This window comes from Neltuma alba, unplaced genomic scaffold (assembly GCF_004799145.2).
Source record: "Neltuma alba isolate B1F8T4 unplaced genomic scaffold, ASM479914v2 tig00012086_pilon, whole genome shotgun sequence".
Classification (NCBI taxonomy): domain Eukaryota; kingdom Viridiplantae; phylum Streptophyta; class Magnoliopsida; order Fabales; family Fabaceae; genus Neltuma; species Neltuma alba.
In genome coordinates, this window is record NW_021636644.1 from 63,247 (window position 1) to 82,864 (window position 19,618).

At 35.8% G+C, this 19,618-nt stretch overlaps 1 protein-coding gene across 2 annotated transcripts; it reads right to left on the minus strand.

The window, feature by feature from the left end:
- Positions 1-749: 749 nt before the first annotated feature.
- LOC114722175 (V-type proton ATPase subunit H) lies at positions 750-6,606 on the minus strand. 2 transcript variants are annotated; one of them, XM_028908130.1, is made up of 12 exons: positions 6,497-6,606; positions 6,329-6,402; positions 5,969-6,094; positions 5,690-5,792; positions 5,538-5,610; positions 4,929-4,994; positions 4,687-4,804; positions 3,949-4,110; positions 3,539-3,664; positions 3,172-3,297; positions 2,267-2,446; positions 750-1,309 (listed from the first exon to the last, which is right to left on the minus strand). In XM_028908130.1, the coding sequence occupies exons 2-12, from the start codon at positions 6,356-6,358 to the stop codon at positions 1,061-1,063; spliced, it is 1,359 nt and encodes a 452-aa protein (XP_028763963.1). In that variant the 5' UTR covers positions 6,359-6,402; positions 6,497-6,606; the 3' UTR covers positions 750-1,060. The 2 variants fall into 2 exon arrangements, with proteins under 2 accessions (XP_028763963.1, XP_028763964.1); XM_028908131.1 differs by having other exon boundaries at positions 6,552-6,596.
- Positions 6,607-19,618: the final 13,012 nt, after the last annotated feature.

Sequence of the window (19,618 nt, forward strand, 5' to 3'; positions counted from 1 at the left end):
TTTTTAATGAAAGCTGACAGTCAGAAACTATACAAAAAAAAAAAAGAAGAAGAAAGTAAAACAGGATATCATGAACCAAAAAATCTCTACACTCTAAGGGGGTCATTATGTATTCTAACGTTGAATTTCTATAGTACGCTTGGCAAACACGCAAGTGAGCTCATTGGTTTGCTTCTATGAAAATATGATCAAAAGTGACGATTCAATCACGCATAATAAGGTCCTTCATAATTCTGATGTAACTAATAATAAGGTGGTTCTATTAGCACTCGTTTTAGATAATTTGAACATGACCACTCCTTTTTTTTTCTTTGAAGAAGGCATGCAGTCAAATATATTTTGACGTATGGAGAAAAGGCATGTAATCAAACTCAGCAAATGTTTACCCGTGCATTGCAAGTGATATTTGACTGAGCAAAGGGTAGAATAGGAATAAAGCATTTGTTATGAGATTTATGTTTGTCCAAAAAAAAAAAAAAGAGTTCTCCTCCCCACGGAGATTCCAACATTTCCAGTCGTCTTTTCGAGCAAAGTAGCGTATCTCACTTGTAAGAAACTCGTCTCCCTTGAAAACCTCCTTAAAATTATCTCCCTCACAGTCTCTCCTTTTCCATACCCCGACTGTCCACTGTACTAAACATAGCGTAATCATTGTTGTCAAAGAATAAAAGGTATTTCACCCATGAAGCATGATCAGAGTCGGGATGTTTAGTCAAAAGATGGAGGAAAAATAACCAAAACAAAAGCTCTTGGCAGATCCAGTCAGCTCAAACTGACCGAACGATTTAATTGGCCAATATTTTCCAAACAAGGCGTGACTTGAAATTACCCACATACCCAACTTCGAGTACAAACTTACCTCATTTATTCAACATTTGAATTTGAATAGCACAGCTTCGACATTAGGCTTCGATGGCCAATAAAATATATTACTCCCGAAGAAAAATAAATAAATAAATAGATAAAACCCTTTTACACAAGAGTGCCCTCTAACAACCATTCACAGCGAGATCGTAGAGGGGATGGAATTGAATGGATACGTCACCAACACATAACAGAACTAAGCCTGCAAAAAGCTTGCATACTTCGCACCTAGGAAGAGCCGTTGGATGCAGAGCAGTGCATTTTTAGTGACTTCAGTGTTCTCATGATTCATCAGTTTCATCACCCGTTCCTTGGCTTTAAGGTCTGTCACTATGATTCTCCCAGCAGGATGATGTTGGACGAATTGTGAAAGGTCAAAGCATGCAACAGCCAGGCTTCTTGGATCATGGGACGTGTCTAAAATTGTTAGCAGGACCCTTAAAATCTGCAACAGAAAGAAGATTTATGTATGACCAAATTAGAGATCCCTCAGAAGGTAACATACAACAAAATACAATATAATTGATCTTTTCTTTCTGATTGCTGAATGGCATTTCATATACCAATTTATCTGCTGAACAATTACGTCCTTTGAAGAGAAACTATATGTCTTTCTTCCCATATGATGCAAGGGGCAAACAATAGCTTGAAAATTTCTCCAATATTGTACTCTTTTTTTCTTCTAATATTGAAATCCTATTATAATATGTGGAGAAATATTAAAAAGAAGAAAGTTGCACAGAACCTATGTGTGGAAAAGATTAAAAACAGGTATGGCCCAAATAAAATAAAAAAAAGATTAAAAACGGGGAATAAAAGGTCATATGGAGTATAAGAGGTGCCACATTTCCATATAAACCTTATATTTTATACAAATATTAATACTGATAGTAATAGCCCACATTCGTTTAGGGGGCAAAGTAACACTCGTATTTTGTTGAGGCAGATCCATAAGCAAAGGAGATACTGTTACTAAAGCACCTATAAAGGTTTTAACCCTGAAAGAGAAGAATAGCTGTCCTGCCAACTATTGCTAAAGTTCAAAAACAACCTCTACAAATCCAAGATATGTCATAGAATGCAACATGTGTTATCTAACCAAATGGCTTAGCATCAAGCAGAAAAGCATGCAAGCCAGCCAACTAATATTCAGTACCAAACCCTTCATCAAGGTGAACTCAGCATGAGCCTCGTCAACACTAATCGTTCCAATACCCGTTGCAGATCCAGAAATAAGGCAGTTTCTTCATTTTCTATGATATTCCATGAAATGACAAGGAAGTAATATGGCATAGCTAATTCTATTTGATTTTTTTTCTATAACACCTTGAATAAATCTCCGAGCACCCCCAAAAACAAAAAAAACAAGGAAAAAAAAAGAAGAACATAAATGCAGAGATACCTGGAAGTCATTTTCTTCAAAGTTGGTGATATTTTCTCGCCAAAATATAGGATCTTTGTGCATGGGAGACCAATCCAGTTTGCGAAGGAGAACTTCTTGCTTATATTTATCATAAGAACTAAGTTTCTTAATGTTGTCCTTAAGCCCTTCTTCCAGGTAATTCAGCGCTTCCAACAAGTCCTATGATAAACTCCAATCAACAGAAGTGTTGAAGAAGCACCATAAAATAATTTTCACAACGGAGAAAGGGAAGGGGCGGGGATTGGGAACCACTATTTGAACTTATAACACAAACTTTGAGAAAAATAAGATCTCAAAGAGGTGGGACAAGAAGATCATGCTTAACCAAAAATACGGTCACATCAGACCAAAGCAGGAAGTAACAGAATGAGTGATTTATCAACCTCAATTTGTGCATATTCAATTTAGCCACGTAATGCTTTTAGGCACATTCAAGAAAAAATGCCATGTAGGCATCACATTGAAATAACTTGATTTCATCCACTTCAAGACGAGTCCCACATTGCCTATCACTAAATTTTAAAATGGGTGATAACGAGTCCCAAAGAAAAGGTCGTCCAATTTTCCATTACAATGCACAAACATGAGCCAGTGTGAGCCTTCTAAATTTATAAGCACGGGAAATAAAGGCAGGTGTGTATACCAAAGAGGACCAGTTTTTCAACTTGACCACAACCTATTAAAATGAAAGATCACAAGTATAATAGTGATCTAAGCCACTAGCGAACATCAAATTGACAGTAATAGCCATGTGACCATAACAATTCAATGGCAAGATGTATATCATGAATAATCTCCGATGGCTGATATTATCAAGATAGCTCAAACACTTATTCAGCATTTAGGCATCAGGCTTTTAGCATGGTTGTATCTAATCATCTCACCTCGTCACTCCATGCCTGTGCTTTCAAACTCTGAACAACTTGCGGCAGCTGGAGGTCAACCATTTGAGCACCCCATGTCCCTTTTGACAGCAAGTTCTTCAGGGTTAAGATTACTACTCTAACAACCTGGTAAAAATTTTGGCAGAACAAGCCTTTTGACATCAGATCTTTATATCAGCTAAAGTTAAAAACAAATCTAGGCACTTGCTTGGGATAATTGAAAAGTTAATATCATGGTGGAGAACCAATAAAAAATCCAGCGAACAGCAATCACATAGCTTGCGAACATGGAAAGGTAACTAACACCAGAGTATTTTATTGTTAAAAAGAATGTAAAATGAACATAAGCTCATGAAGCCAACAGTACCTTCTCTTTAGTAGAACTCTTAACAACCTCAATAAGTCGGGGAAGGGCTGTTGAAGTAGCCAGATATTCAACTGCTGGCTCATAATAGGATAAGAGCCATATGCAGAGACATGTTTCATAAAGGAGCTGTCACAAAGAGAATTCTTCATTAATTTCCCCCGCAAATATCCCTTCAATTCTAACATTTACTAATTTCAATCGGTGATTTTGTTATGGAATAAAATTTATTTAAAAAATTGAGGATCTCACAATCACCATCTCCACCATTGTTCTTAGGAAACAAGTTCCCTTTATAACCTGCATTAGATGCACCATGCTTATCTAGCTACCTATTGGCAGGATTCATAAGCGGCAACTGAATCTGAAGCCAATAATAAACCTTCTCAGCCAGTGACTGGGTCCAGACATACCTGAATAGACTGTTGGGTGGATGCTGGTAAAATCAAAGGTACAAGCAACTTGACCCCACCTGCCTGAACAAAGGAAGATCTAACCATAGCCTCCTTAAGAAGAGCTGATAAACAGTTGATAGCAGTTGGCACACCACGACTAGGATGAGTAGGGTTCCTCAGCTACAGACCATAATATGAGGAAGGTGAGAAACTAAGAATGCATATTGGAATCTTCTTGCAGAATTTAACACAAGTAGCATTATATGTGCAATTTCAGTTAGACAAGATCACACTAAATGACTACAGATCAATGCGTCTATCTGTAAAATCTGGCTTGTGCAATTCTGTGGTCATCATTAGAACCTAGTCATTCGTCATTTATTGTGTCACATGCTTCTATATGGAAATCCTGCATTTTCATGTATGTCAAGCACTTGTGGCATTAACATGATCGGATGCATCGTCAATATCTTTGTTGATTCCACTGCATGCAGTCGGTGTAGTGAGAAAGAAACCATGTACATCCATGATAAAGCCCATAGCTCTCACATCTCTATAGAATTGGATTAATATCTTTGTCAACTTACTCTGCCTGTGCCCTTTTCATACAGATATCGTGGATGCTGCAGAATAAAAATTCTGCCTCTTTTCTTTCTTAAACAGTTTCCCCATTCTATTTTCATGTACATGTTTTTCAGCTGGTCAATTGCACTTGACAAAAGAATGGAAAGGAACACAAGTTTTAGAACGAAATACCTGTTCACAGAGCCATTTTACCAGTTCCTTTAAAACATCATCAATAGTAATAAATGGCTTCTTTGATTTTGATGCTTCTCCATTTGCAACCCTGCTATCCTGATTTTTTGGCCTCGCACTACATTGACAAAGTGATTAGAAATTGAAATTACCAAAAATGTAACTTACACAGCAAAACCTGCAACTTAAGATGAGTCTTAGATTCTAGAGTAAAATGTCAATAGGCATCACAGCTGTTTTACCTAACTACAGAAGCAAGGATCTTACAACTTTTCTCTTGTATGAACCAATTTCCTTTCCAAAGCAATCTGAAAGATGGACATTAGTATTATTTTTACTTTTCAATGATTTTAAAGTAGAAGGTAAATACATAAGATGATAAAAATAAAGTGACATCATCTCAATCATGACTAAATAAATCTAATAACTAATCAAATTATAAAAAATATCTGGTAGGAAAAAATTGTGGAAACAAAGAATCGACCCGCCCACTGTTAAAAGTAAAGTGTAAAAACACATTTTCTATCTACACACGAATAGATGCATTGCTGCGGAAACCAACTTTAGCTGTCTTGGGCCATGGAGAATCTAAAAGACTAAAATTTCATTTTCTTGGTTCTTATATAGTAGGAATGCTGAAAAAGAAATATGCAAGAATGGAAAGGTAGTGCGTTAATCTCCAGTCGGAGCAAGATATTACTGTTTCCAAAAGAAACTGTGAGAAGAAATTATCAAAAACTCAAAAATATGATGGAAGGCGAATGGAAACAAACAAAGAAGTGAGCTTCCATAATTTTCAAAACCAGACGAGAGTTAATAATTAAGCTACTGAATATATTTTAAACACTTAACTTAAGAAAGGTCCATAGGCATCATCATCTGTTAGGGATTTATCATGAAACAGCCTCGCTCTTTTTGGATTTGCTGCAAAAGGGAGCGAATAAAAGGTCCTGCAGCTAACTATAATGCATAGAGAAACAAAAGACCCATTTTACCCAGTTACCTGTAAGCATTTCATCTATTAAGGCCAGAATATATTCCACAGTCTCATCTTTATGTATATCACGCAAAACATGAACAAACACACGTACATAAGCCGGACCATCCTGCCAGAATGAACTTGAAATTTCAATACCATTAGACAGTAAAGTCAGCAAAGATTCATAGATCTACTTGAAGAAGATTCATTTACAAAATTAGGGGAAAGAAAATAAATTTGGCAGAAAGCCGAACTTATCACTAAAATGGAAGAAAAAATTGAAGGATTTTCAGTAAGAAGTACATCGTCCAATAACTGTGCTCTCTGACTTTGTGATTTGTGATCATAACGCCTTAAGAGCTGAAGGCTTGTGCCTGAGATCAACTTAGTGTTCATATACGTCTCCCATGGGATATCCCTCCTCAGAACCTTCAAAAGTGTCAACAGAATGTCAATAGAAACAGCACTATAGTAGTCCACTCGATCATCAACATTATGAAATTTAGCAAATAATTAACAAAAGCAACACAGAAACCCGACCGGATTTAAGTAAATCTGTCAGAAAATAATAAAACGAAACTTGAAGCCAGATCGAACAATGAAAACGAATGACAAAACTAAAGAATAAAATGGCAAAGCAAGGGAGGTGTAGGGGGCACAAACTTGTTCTACAGTTAACTCCGCCTGGTCCATGCCGCTTGAACCGTACGAGTGAGAGAATTTACTTCAGATGGTATCTGAAAATCAGAATTGGGTAATGGAGATCAAGGTTAAAAATCAACCTCGTACTAAGTTCAGGATTACTTCGCATAATTATGACCAAAAACTTACGGAGACAGAGAAAATGAGGGGCGGTAGAATGTCCGACGAAGACACAGAAGCTCAACTCTCCTCCTTCGCAACTTCCTCCCGGCGGTGAGATTTTTGGCTCCTAGCCAATTACTCGCATCTTCTACCGTGATCCTCCAAATAACAGTTATGTTCGCCCCGCTGCCACGTGGGTCGTCGTTTTTATCTTACTAATTATTATTATTATTTCTCCAGACTAAATATGTCTAGGCATGTGAGGAAAATTTTTTAGTGAAATAAAGACGAAAATAAATATTAAAAAAAGGAAAAATAACAAATAAAAACCTTCTAGTATATAAAATTGTTGAACGTTTTATTCGTCTTACTGAACTTATCACTCGTCTTATTAAACTTGTCATGGATTGCTTATCAAAACTTGTCATTTGCTAAAGAAATATGATAATTCTGTTATTTTAACATAGAAACTCAAATTTCTATGAATTGTTTATCAAAAGTTGTCATTTGCCTTGCTAAACTTGTCATTCGTCTTACTGAACTCATCATGAACTGCATATTAGAACTTGTCAACTTGTTATTTTCAACAACTTACCAAACTTGTTATTTTCAATTACGAACACAAGCTAAAAATCAAAATAGAAATAAAAAATAAAAATCCAAATTTGTTGGGTATTGTCTAAGCACTAAGCAATTATCCCACAAATTGCAATCAAACATCAAAAGCATTTCAAATGACTGCAACTCTCCTCTCCTTCCACAACAGTAGAGAGAATGATGAAAGATGTTTCATTGCCGATGAAAGAATGGCTAGGCAAGACAAGAAGAAAATGACAGGAGATGACAACGAAAAGAAGACTTTTTCAAGTCTGGTTTGCAAAAGAAGAGAAGCCGGAGGACATTTTAAGTTCCATTGCTAGTCATTGGGTATCATACTTTGGAAAGGAGTGAGAGGTCAAATTGATAATGGAAGATCCAAAGGAAAGAGAAGGACGAAAAGAGAGAGAGAGAGGAAAAGAAGAAAGAAAGGGAAGGAGATCTGGAGAGAAAGAGAGAGAAAAGAAGGACATTTTGGATATATCACTATTGTTTCATATTTACAATATAGGATTGGGTTTCTTAAAACCATTTTTCATATTGAGAAACCCATTTAGCAATTTTACATATTAGAAAGTCTTTATTTACTAATTTTTTAAAACAAAAAAAGAAAAAAAGATGTTCGGTATACGCTGAGAAAGAAAGAAAATGAGCATTTACCCATATATGTTTATCGTCTTTTGGTAAGATTTTTTTTTTTGGGGACTGAAGCATTGGGAAACGTGAAAAAGAATGGAAAATAATGGAGATAAATAAAACACTACTATACCAAAAAAATACCCTTGTGAATATATATATATATATATATATATATATATATAAAAGATCCATTACAACGAGTTCCCATGCAAATTCATTGTTTTCACACGCGCCATTCCTAGTTCCAACTTCCTATCACGTCACCTTCCCAGTCTGAATTTCATCAAGTTATGGCTTCGCACGATACTGGAATTTGTTCACCAAGCTTTTATCGGGCACCAAGCACCATGGGAGCAGATTCCTTGTCATGCAATGCATGCCATTGCAAGAGAAACAGGTTTGATCCTGATTTGTGGCTACTATAATGTAAAATTTGAGGGGCTTGTTAAGATTTTCTGGGGGTGGCCCTTAAGCAGCCCACCATGGCTTGGATTTTATTCGCCTGCAGTGTTGCATATTTGCAGCCTTTTTCCCGAAAGAAATAGACGCTGCGCAACCTGAGGAACTTCCATAGCTAACGAGCAGGCCCAAGAACTACAGTACACAGACCTGTCCTCAAACCCAAACCTTCTTAGGCCACTTGTTCCTTTTTGTGTATGCAGGCTTATCTGTTTACTGCCTACTCTAACTTGGAGCCCAAAGCATGGGAATGGGCACTTGTGTTTGTCTACAAGGCCCAGAGAAATATAACCCGTCAACTAATGATATCTAGGCCCCGCTGCTTTTGTCTCCATCGGGCCCAATCATGTTTTAATGCATGGTCAAAGTTCCTTATTCCAAAAAAAAACAAAGAAAAGGCAAGTTTTCCGATTAATAGATTGTTTACGTTATTGTTCTTTATAAATAAGTTCATTTTTATATTTTGAAAAATAGAAGTATTCAATTACATGTTCTGTTGTAGACTTGTAGTTGAAAAAAGGACGTGCGCGCAGTCTAATATTAACTTGACTGTGATAAATTAAAATCTTTGCATAGCATATCTAATATCAAAAGAGTCATATTGTTGGCACAAAAAATAAAAAGAGTGAAATTAAATTTGTGAATAAAAGATTAAATATGAGACTTGTAAAATAGGGTAACTGGTAACAAAACCCTCTGAACTCGATGAGAGGGAAACTGTTGCGGAGGAGCAGATGCAAAGACGACAGAGGTTGACACGGGAAGAATGAAAAATCTGGTGATTGTGGGGGCAACTCAACAGCCTGTCGCCTCTCTGTTGAAGACACGTGTCAGGCTTGATTCCTGAGGACCACTACTCCACCCACGTGGCTGCGGCCCCAGCAGGTGGACCACATTTGGACCCTGACTCATATGCCCTTCCTCTCTGCTGCCACTTATTCGTTTGTGATTTTATGATATTCCCCTTCTTACCTATATTCTACCCCCGGCCCTCTCAATTATTTCCTGACGTCCCTTTCCTTTCCCGCCCATCCTCTTCAACCCATTTCTCAAATACTGCCCCTTTTCCCATTTCCCTTTTTTCTTTTATCCGCCTCAACTCATCTATGTATATTCTCCATTCTCCAATAGTAATATTTTTGGGAAACGCAAAGGCAAGATCGAGGGAAACAATAATTCATTGAGAAATAAAACGCGTAGGTGAGATTATGATCTTGAAAGCCAGACATGGGAATGTTGGTCCCTTTGTTAATGTGGGAGAAAGTGACCCCTCTTGAGAAGGACGTCCCTGTTCTCTTCCCCTATACTCTACTCCCAAGAACATCGCCCTCTACACACACACACACACCAGTTCCAATCAAACACAGGCAATGTATATGTTATGTGCATTTCTGTGTGTGTTGGCTCCAATTGCTGCACACGCGCGCGCGCACGCACACATGTATTAGATAGCTGCGGACTCCAGCCTCCGGAGCTTCATGCAGCGTAACCATCATTAAGTGTTTCATACTAGCAGTATTCAACTGTGTCCCGTCCTAGTGTCTCATCCCTGTCCCCAAAGCTTTTGGGACAAGATGAAAGCCGGATGGGACAAAATTGTTTCGAGACGAGACGGGACTCCTGTCCTGTGTCCCGTCCCAATATATTATCTTTATTTTTAGTTGTTATATATTTATTTTATTTATCATTGTAATAGCATTTTGGTAATGATATTTATCAATTGTTATTTTTTATTTGTTTATAAGTTGTTTTTGTATGAGTTACATGATATTCTTTGTAGTAAATATTTTAGGTTTGTTTATTTTTTGTCTCTCATAATTACAAAAAACATTTTTCTTTGTCATTTTTATCTATTTTCCTCACATATTTTTATTACAAGTTTTTACATTTCTTACTATAGTTAGCTTTCAAATTTAAAAAAAAAGAAGAGATGGAACGTTCCTGTCCCGTCCTCGTTATGTCCTGTTCCAATTGAGATGGGACGTTATTAGGACGGGACGGAAAAGTCGCCCCGTCCCAATTATTGGGACAGGACTGGGACAAGATCGTTCCTGTCTCGTTTCGTCCCATGAACACCTCTGTTTTGTACGATATTAATTGAGTGTAGTATTCCATGCTTGCTTTACAAACATCGATATTTCAACTTACGTGCATCAAATAATGTTAATAATTTCTCTATCTCGTATCAGAGTCAGAGAATGGAAAAGGGATCTCTTGTTATTGTGACCTCCTGCGCTGTGCTATTCTATAGAAGTGCCTTTTTTTTCGGCAAGCTATTCTATTATAGAAATTAGGCTACTTATTATTGGATAATCACATATATTTAACATTGAACGACTGTACAAGATTACTCAATGCAATCTCATCTCCCTGCCTGACCCCACGGAAAGCATATACATAGCATTAATTGCTTGCTTTTCCATTTGCCGCAATTACTGTGATTTGTCGCCTCTGAAGTAAGCCTGAGTTTAAATGCCCTTCTGTCTGTGTGACAAAAATAGCGGTTTTAATATTGAATAGCATCGAAACAGCGTTGACATCGTTTTGTGATGATTTGCTGACAGATTTCAACTTTTCGCTGCAATGAAGGATAGAACCATTTAAAAAAAAGAAAAAAGAAAGAAGCTGGCTTAGGGTTTGGTGGTGCGAGAGGGACGGGAGGCTTAATTTTAAAGCAAAAAAGAAAAGAAGAAAAAAGAGTTGGGCAGGTTGCTTAACATATTGTTTGAGTATCTGAAGATTCCTTATTGAGGGGAAATTGTTGGTTAGGCCTTAACATCGGTAGGTAAGGGTCTTCCTTATTATTAAAAGACAACAATTGTATTACATCATGATCCAAAAACACCAACAAGCAACTAGAAGAAACACAAGAAACAAAATAAATTTTAAAAAAAACGATGTAGGGGAAATGGTTGCTTGTGTTCGTATTGTCTGACAAAAAAAGTGCTAGCATGTTACTAATTAGTACTCTCTTTTGTCCCTGATATGGAAATTATAGCCGAGATTAAATTTAGCTGTGAATATAGGATCTTAATTCAATTTATTTCTCTATATTTATCATTTTTTTCAAATTAATTTAGAAGTATATAACTATAAATGAAATGGATAAGATTGTGAGGATGAAAAAGAAATGGTAGGATGAGAACATTAAAAATAATCATAAACAGTTTAGTCAAAACAAGATAAGAATATACTGCTTCCCTCCATAATCTTATAAGATTTTCCCCTCCCCTCTTGCAAACTTTAGGTTGCCAAACAAGGCCTTTCTTCTCCTCCAAATCCCTCACACCAAACGCACCTTTAATTTGCTTTCTATGATTTCGTTTTCCATTCCATTGGCCCCAAAGAATCATTCACAGAATTTATTTTTTTTAAAAAAAATCACCAATTGGCATTGGCGCTTCCTCCTCCATCGATTTCCCTCTCCACATTTTGCTTGATTAAATTTGGAAACAGGTTTGGGGATCTGGCCGACCATTTTTGGCAGTAATGTCTAATTAAACTAGTTAATTAGAATACCTCTTTTGGTATGCAGGGGCCTTGAGCCTTCAAGCCCCATTTGGCGCGGCAAATAATTCAGGCTTTGCAAAACGGAGAGTGAGAGGGAATGACCGCCAGCTCATCATATCGCTTAGCGTGCATATATGCGAAACATGCTTCTCTAAAATTCCATTTTTTTTCGTTAATCACCCGGCTCTGTCTTTTTCATGACGTTCAAAATTTTGTTCAGCTTCTTGGGATTACAATTCTTCTGACCAAAATGCCCTTACGCTCCACTAATTGTAAGTTTCTAATTCAAAGCCATCCCCTTCTTCATAGTGTGGTTCACCTTCATCTACATCCTCTCCCTCAACGGTGAGCAGATTTGTTCATCTTCAAAAGGTCGACCCGGGGCAGCTATATGTGTCACCGTTCTCTTCTTCTTTGCAGAATTAGTTTAAAATAATGATGGCATTTTGGTCTTTATCTCGTCTTAAATTGTTATACTCCTCCGGTCCTAATTATAAGACCCAATTGACTTATTTGAGGAGATTAAGGAAGTAAGTTAAGTTGGTTATTTATAATAAATAAGTGTTGTCATTCCTAAAATATCCTTACTAATTAAGTATATTGGCTAAAACTATCATTATTAGAAGGATTATCTTGGAAAAAAATACATAAATATAAGAGACAAAATGGATTGGGTCTTATAATTAGGACCAAATAAAAAGTCAAACTGGGTCTTATAATAAGGACCGGAGGAGTATGTCATTATTCAATTCAATAAATGCATATACCCAACAAAAATCAAGTCAATATTTCTTTTTTTTTTTTGTACTCATTTGATCTCAAATATAAGTGTAGTATAATTTACACTGCAAAATAAATCATATATTTAAGATTGTAAGCGAGTGTTTTCTCTGTATGTTGTCACTAACTCGTCGCCTTTTGAATAACCTAGCCATTATGAGTTACTCCTTTAATCGTGTTTATATGACAGAAAGAAAAGATATTTTTTATCCTATTTATAAAATATTAAGAGAGATTTTTTATATAAATATACAATTTTACCCTACATTTATTATTGTGTTAACTTTGTGTATATGAGATATAATGTATATTAAATAGGGATAAAATTAGAAAATTGTTAAATTTTAAATGAAAGTTAATAAAGTTTAAGATTTTTCTTAGTCTATGTGGAATACTATCTCTATTCCTTAATATAAGAGCTAGTCTAACTTTTAATTTTGTCCTAAATATAGGACCCCAATCCACTTTGTCTTTCATATTTATCTATTTTTTTCAAAATAGTCATTGTAGTAGTTGTCCATATTAAATATTTCATTATATAGTAATTCTAGTTAACACGCACTATTAGCAAAAGTATTTAAAAAAAAACAAGACCTATTTATTGTAAATAACTAGTTTAACTAATTTTTTTAATCTATTCGAATTAGTCAACTAACTCTTGTATTAAGGACAATATGTAGTATGTTGGAAGACTTATAAATAGGACCATAAGAGTAATTAATTAGATTAATTGAACTGATATTTGATTGAATAAAACTGTAAGCTTGGGTTTAGTCAATTAACTTGAAAACAGCTCAAGAAATTATTTTAATTATTTAATTATTCACATCTTGTCAGAATACTCAATGCACCTCTCATCGAAAAATATTTTGATGGTCAGAATTCATATAATCAATGATCCAATGTACATATTCAAAATATAATAAAATAATAAAACATCTATAATGTATGCTGCTACTGGTCCAATTCATACTAAAATGCAATTAACGATGCATAATCAAAATGAGTTCTTTTTTATAAGTATACTTAACTATGTATTCCCTCCGGTGTTACATATAAGCATCAAACAATCGAATTACATTTAATGAACTAATAGTTAAAATTAGTTAAAAATAGTAAATAGGTCATGAATGTAATTTTTTTTCCGAATTTGCCCTTATTTATTAAGAGATGAGAGAAGCAATAAATGAAAAAGTGATGAAAGAGAATATAAAAGGGTAATATTAATGAGAGAAAAGAAGTACTAAATACAGTCAATTAAAAATAAAATAAAATAAGTAATAAATACTCAGAGTAACTGAAAAATGAAGCCAACACATGTAATAAGCAGAAGATGATAATAGCAATCCCTGAGAGCCAGTGAGGTTGATATTACAAGTGAACAATTTATTGTTGATCGATTCATCAGTTGTAATTATTTGCAGAAATGAGAGCACGGACGTTTGCTAGTGAAGTCACTGTCCATCCTTAATTCACATTTGCCATATGGAGAAACAGCTACGGAAAATATCATCTTTTCAGCTTTCCCATCCAAACAGTGACATATCATAATATTAATGATCACAGAAACTGCAAAGAGGGGATATAGATATAGTTATTAAAAACTTGACGGAGTCTCCCAAATTCCCATATAAAATGTATCAATTTATTATATCTTGACATCGTTGAAAGAATGAAAAATGAGTGGCGAGCAGAATTGAGGTGTACAGGCATTCCAATATAACTAGCTTTAACTACTATGTACTGCATCACATGGGCAATAAACTGTTTACAAGCACGCTCTCGTTTTATTTCAACTTTTTTTTTTAAAAGTTGGGAACCACATTTTTCTAATTGATGGTGAAAGGGAAAGAATAAAAGGGGCGGCCAAAACATAAACCCTAGCTAGATTTAGTGTGGCTTCAGATGAAGCCAAGGAGGCATTGTCAAAGAAACCTTTTGGGAGCAGCCAATGCGTAAAGACGACCCTCTAAAAAACTACAATATATATAACATCAGTATCCGAACAAGAACACAACACCCATTGCAGAGACAGACAACACCCATTGCAGAGACAGACATCGCAGTGGCTATAGATCTTAATCAGCATCATCATCACTGTCACTCCTAAATTAAATGCACCCAACCCCATGTTAATTTATCTTGCTCATCATCATATATATCAACAATGTATTCTTGATTTTTGTCGCTACGTACCCATGTACTCCGTTTTCTTCCATCCATACCGACCTCCTCCACAGAAACCCCCTTCTCTGGCGAAATGATTGGTTTAAAGTATATAATAAGTCAGCAAAAACATGAGAGGATTCAGCTAATCTGAAAGTGAAGAGAACAGGTCGAGGGAAAGGCACACATATCGGTGGTTCAGTAGTTGACACGAGGGAAGGTGAAATGTATGTACGGGGCAATGATTTATATCCTTTCTGGGGGAGACTTTGCATCTACTAATGAAGTGGTTACAACTTACAGAGATATTTGCAGTTGCATTAAGTAGTTGCGTCTAATTAATGGAGGGGATCGGATCGGGCCTTCTTCTTCGTAATAGCTAAGTCTGGCCAGTAAATTAAATAAAGGACGCCATCTTAGTGTACAACAGTACATCCCACATGCAAGCATTATGAGGACCTCTAATATTAAAGGAAACTCATACGATGGGTCATATACGTCACGCCTACACGCATATACTCTGGACCATTTCCCTCCTTTATTTTGTACCCACTACACACACACACACACTGCACACACTAGTTCTTAATTCCCTGAAAGTAAATCCATGGCAATTGAAAATCATTAACCTTTGCATATATAAATTATGTATGCTATCTTTTTTCTTTTTTTTTGCGCCTCATCAAAAGTAGTAATCAAGATGCTATATATATTAAGCAAAGAATAACACCATGAAGTGATTCCAGTAGATCACTTGAATATGTGTGTGTGCGCCTCCGTCTCTTATTATAAAATCTAATTTTTTGAATGGGCTTGTCTTTTTTTATAAAATCCTCTTTAAGTTTGTCTGAGTATTTAATGCACTATTACCTATTTTGGCCCTAATTTAATGCATTTAACACGTTCTCTTTGTTCATTAATCTCACTATTACTTTCTCACATCTAACCATTTATATATAGGGTTAATTATACCTGCTACATATTAATGAGTTTTAACTAATTTTAACTATTTTTTTAAACTGTACAATTTCGTTAAAAGAATCTTATAATAAGAGACGGAGGGAATATGACGTTGTAGAACTAAATTCAATGTTGTTGAACTAAATTTAATTTGTTCGTGGGGCGTTGGGATGCGTTGTTAAATTGATGCGGCAAGATCGGGCACAACGTGTAACAATGATGATCAATAATTTCTCAAGAAACTCAGCACATGATGGATATATATATGAAGATATGTATGCAGACCTTGTGGGAAGACGGTCCTAGTTAAATGCCGATGCTTAATATAGGACCAAAACCGATACTTAATATATGATCTAACTAACTAATTCGAATATATTAAAAATATTAGTTAAATTAGTTAGTATGATATGTTTTTTCTAAAACACTTTAAGTATCTTTCTTAATTCATTGCCTCCTTCCTTCTCCTACTTAATTATTGTTGGGAGTATAATAAAGGATTAATTTGAAAAACAATTGATAAATATGTCATACATATAAGACCAATATTAACTCCTTGTTCAAGTTTAATATTAAGGACAAGAGGAGTAATTTCTCCAAGAAAAATGCGTAGGATTAAAATATATGCACCACTTTAGATAAGCGACAATTCTAATAATCATGTGAAGCCGCCATCCTCCTGCCCCCCAAATAATTATCGCATTAATACACTTATAATTATGTGCGTATGATAGATGCTCATCCTTTAGCCACCATCATTCACACAACCCCATCATCCCCTTCTACACGTACATCACACATTTCAAACTAGCACACACACACACACATAACATTATTGCACACACACACATATAATTGGGGCAATAATTTATTGGCCATTATATATACAAGGCGGCATATCATCAGGATGCATGGGTGGTGTGGTCATATCCAAATCAAAGGAACACACACACACACACACACACACATATAGATTTACGAGTAGTTGAAAATTTAAAGAAGAGAACACGGCGATGGAAGGCCATGAGTTTTCATGCACGGTGGGAATTAACTGATCAATAACGAGGTTAAGCGTGGAGATCTATGTATATATATAGTTTTTCGTTAAATAAGTAACAGGTCATAATGGTTTTTATTAAAAAGAGATGAATAAAGATGAGAGAGCGGGACAAAAGTGGAAAAGGGCTTTAAATTCCAAAAGTTAGGCAATTGTAGCTAAAACAGATGAAGGGCGGTGGCTGGCCGGCTGGGCCGGGGTTGCATACAACTTTCCCAAAGCAGTGTGGCACTCCAAACTTTGGGCGTGAACTTTAAAAAATTAATGTTGCATTCCAGATGGACTGCTATTTGCTAACAAAACTGGAGACACGTGCGCTGCCTACTTTGGCACGTGAGGGAGGGGGCCCACGGCGTGCGTGTGTGAGGTAGAGGAGAGGGCGGGGTTCACGTGACCCGCCCCAAAGGGCCAAAAGAAGGTTGGGGGGTCAATCGCGGCTCGCGCCTTGCAGTTGGGAAATAAAGAGGAAAAGCTTATTTGTTCCCTCAAATATATTGCCTTTTTTTCCAGTCTCTGAGTCAATGAGAGTATTGAGAAGAGCACGCACTGGATTCTTAAATCATTACACTTCACCTCATCAACCAACCAAACCAAAAACAAAACACATTAATTTCCTCCTTTGTCTTGCATAGGCCCAGCTAGCTATACTTGCAACTTCAAGCCATCCAAACAGGTCTGGATGGGTAAACGCTCATCATTCAACCTTGAAATGGAATTATATATGTATGCTAGTAACCGACGGGGGCAGGATATTATTAAATATTCATATTATCTTTATATATTTAAACACAGCCAGGTATCTGTAATCTATTCCTTCTAGACCTTTACGTTTATATTTAAGATTATTTGCGCACGTCACCGGCTGTATTCAAATACTTCTCGTGTTTGCTAGCAGGCAGGACAACATATAATTAACATGGTCTTGTGAGCAGATTTCTTCACCACGTTATACACTACTTCCGGTTTTTAATATCAGAGTTTGTTTGACTTTTATTTTGATCTTAAATATAAGATTCTAATCCTTTTTATTTCTCATATTTATCTATTTTTTAAGGTTATCCTTATAATAATGATGGTTCTAACTAACACACTTGATTAGCAAGAATATTTTAGGAAAGACAATACAAATTTTTCATAAATAACTAACTTACTAGTTTTCTTAATCTACTCAAATTAATCAACTAACTCATATATTAAGGACTGGAGGTGGTACATAATTAATTTGCCGATAAAGCTTATATGCTTAAGGTATTTGTTTTTAATCAAATTTTGGCTTTTAACAAACTCTCCTTATTGACACCGTTGGTGCTTTACTGGTTCTGATTTAATTGGATGAAGGCGTGTTAATTATACAAGGCTTAGTACTTAAGTCTTCCCAACAACTAAATTCTTTCCCTTTGCGTTTTCCAGCATATTATTTCACAGAGGTCAGCAAAATTTTATTGTAATTAATCAAGAAGTCGTGTCGAATGACATGGAATTAAATTAAAAACACGGGAAGAACATATGCACAAGTGTAAATACACACACAATTAACCTTGACAAGTAGTGACTCTAGTAACCCTAATAATATATAATTTATCTGCGAAATATCATACGAAGCTTAGGCAGTCCAAGGGGTTGGCGCTCTTGCTTTTGGTTGACTATTATCGCAGCATTTGAAATGGTAACAAGAAGAATGATTTAATTGCAGAGTGTACATTCTTCCATCAAATGTGAATTGTTCAAACTGAACTAAAGCATTAGCATGTGTTGGCTAAATATTTCTCATAATTTCGATGGTGTTGTGGCGAATATATACGGAGTTCAAATTGCTTATGACGGATCCTTTTTGTGAGTGAGAGAGAGAGAGAGAGTTTAGCAACTGATCTGATAGATGAGTTCGGGCATGGATTTAATTGTTCTTATTTTGTATGGCAACATCAATCAAACACCAACTTTTTCCATATACATGCCAAAACGTGCAGCACATGCTGTTTAGCAATTAGAATATTATTATATAGAGAATTTCATGGCCTATCCAGACTTGGAATCTGGAATTAAGATTTGCCTTTGATGAATATAAAGTAGTGTATGTGTATACATGTCATGTATTGCCCTTGAAAAAGATATTTTTTCGATAATAATGGTAAAATATGAAAAAAAGGTAATAATATAAGAGATGGAGGGGAATAGAGGGGAGATCGAGCTGTAATTTTTAATGATGGGTTTACATGATTGAAACGAATAAATAAATAGATAAATATAAATAATTAATGGGAGATGTTCCTTTTTAATTAAAATTGAAAAATGGGATGCCAAAAGGTGGGCCGGGCTGCTTATGAAACCATCAAAAAGGAGTTTGCTTGTCCGAATAACACTTGCAAAAGTCAAACATAAAGTTTACATAATCTAATGCACAGTAATTATATTGGACACACACACACACACCACCCAAAAGAGAGTTAGATTGCAGCAATCATCAATTTAGCAGATTCATTCTTAATCAGCAACATTATGTACATCAGCCCCGTATCTGGATTCACACACACACACACACACACACACACACACACACAACTGGTTCCTCTTCTTGCCAGGAAAATAGTTTACATATAAATAGAAAATTATTAAGTAATTAGGTAAAACAATATTCAAGGCAATATACATTTGACTAACTAACCAGCGCCCCCTCATTATTATTCAGCAACAAGCAGTAGATAAAGCTGAGCACTTTCTTTTGACCCATATATACACACACACACATGTGTGTGTGTGTGTATAATTAAATGCAAGTAAAAAGGGGGGAGACAAGAAAAACACCTGTAAAAATCAAAGGCTGCATGAAAAGGGAAAATGAATATGCCCATCGTGACAGTGCCAAAGCTCTCAAAGCAGTTATGGGTGATTTTCAGACCACATACTTGTGTACATCTCCCATTACACAACCTAACTGGTCTGTTTTGCCCATCCACTGGCACGTGCCATCTATCTTTCCCTAT

What these genes read in the sequence shown, in the direction of transcription:
- LOC114722175 (XM_028908130.1), bottom strand. Translation starts at nt 6,358, where the DNA reads ATGGACCAGGCGGAGTTAACTGTAGAACAA. An exon ending in TAAAATGGCTCTGTGAACAG is followed by an intron (nt 4,111 to 4,686) that starts GTATTTCGTTCT and finishes TATGGTCTGTAG; the next exon opens with CTGAGGAACCCTACTCATCC. An exon ending in CCACCCAACAGTCTATTCAG is followed by an intron (nt 3,665 to 3,948) that starts GTATGTCTGGAC and finishes TCTTTGTGACAG; the next exon opens with CTCCTTTATGAAACATGTCT.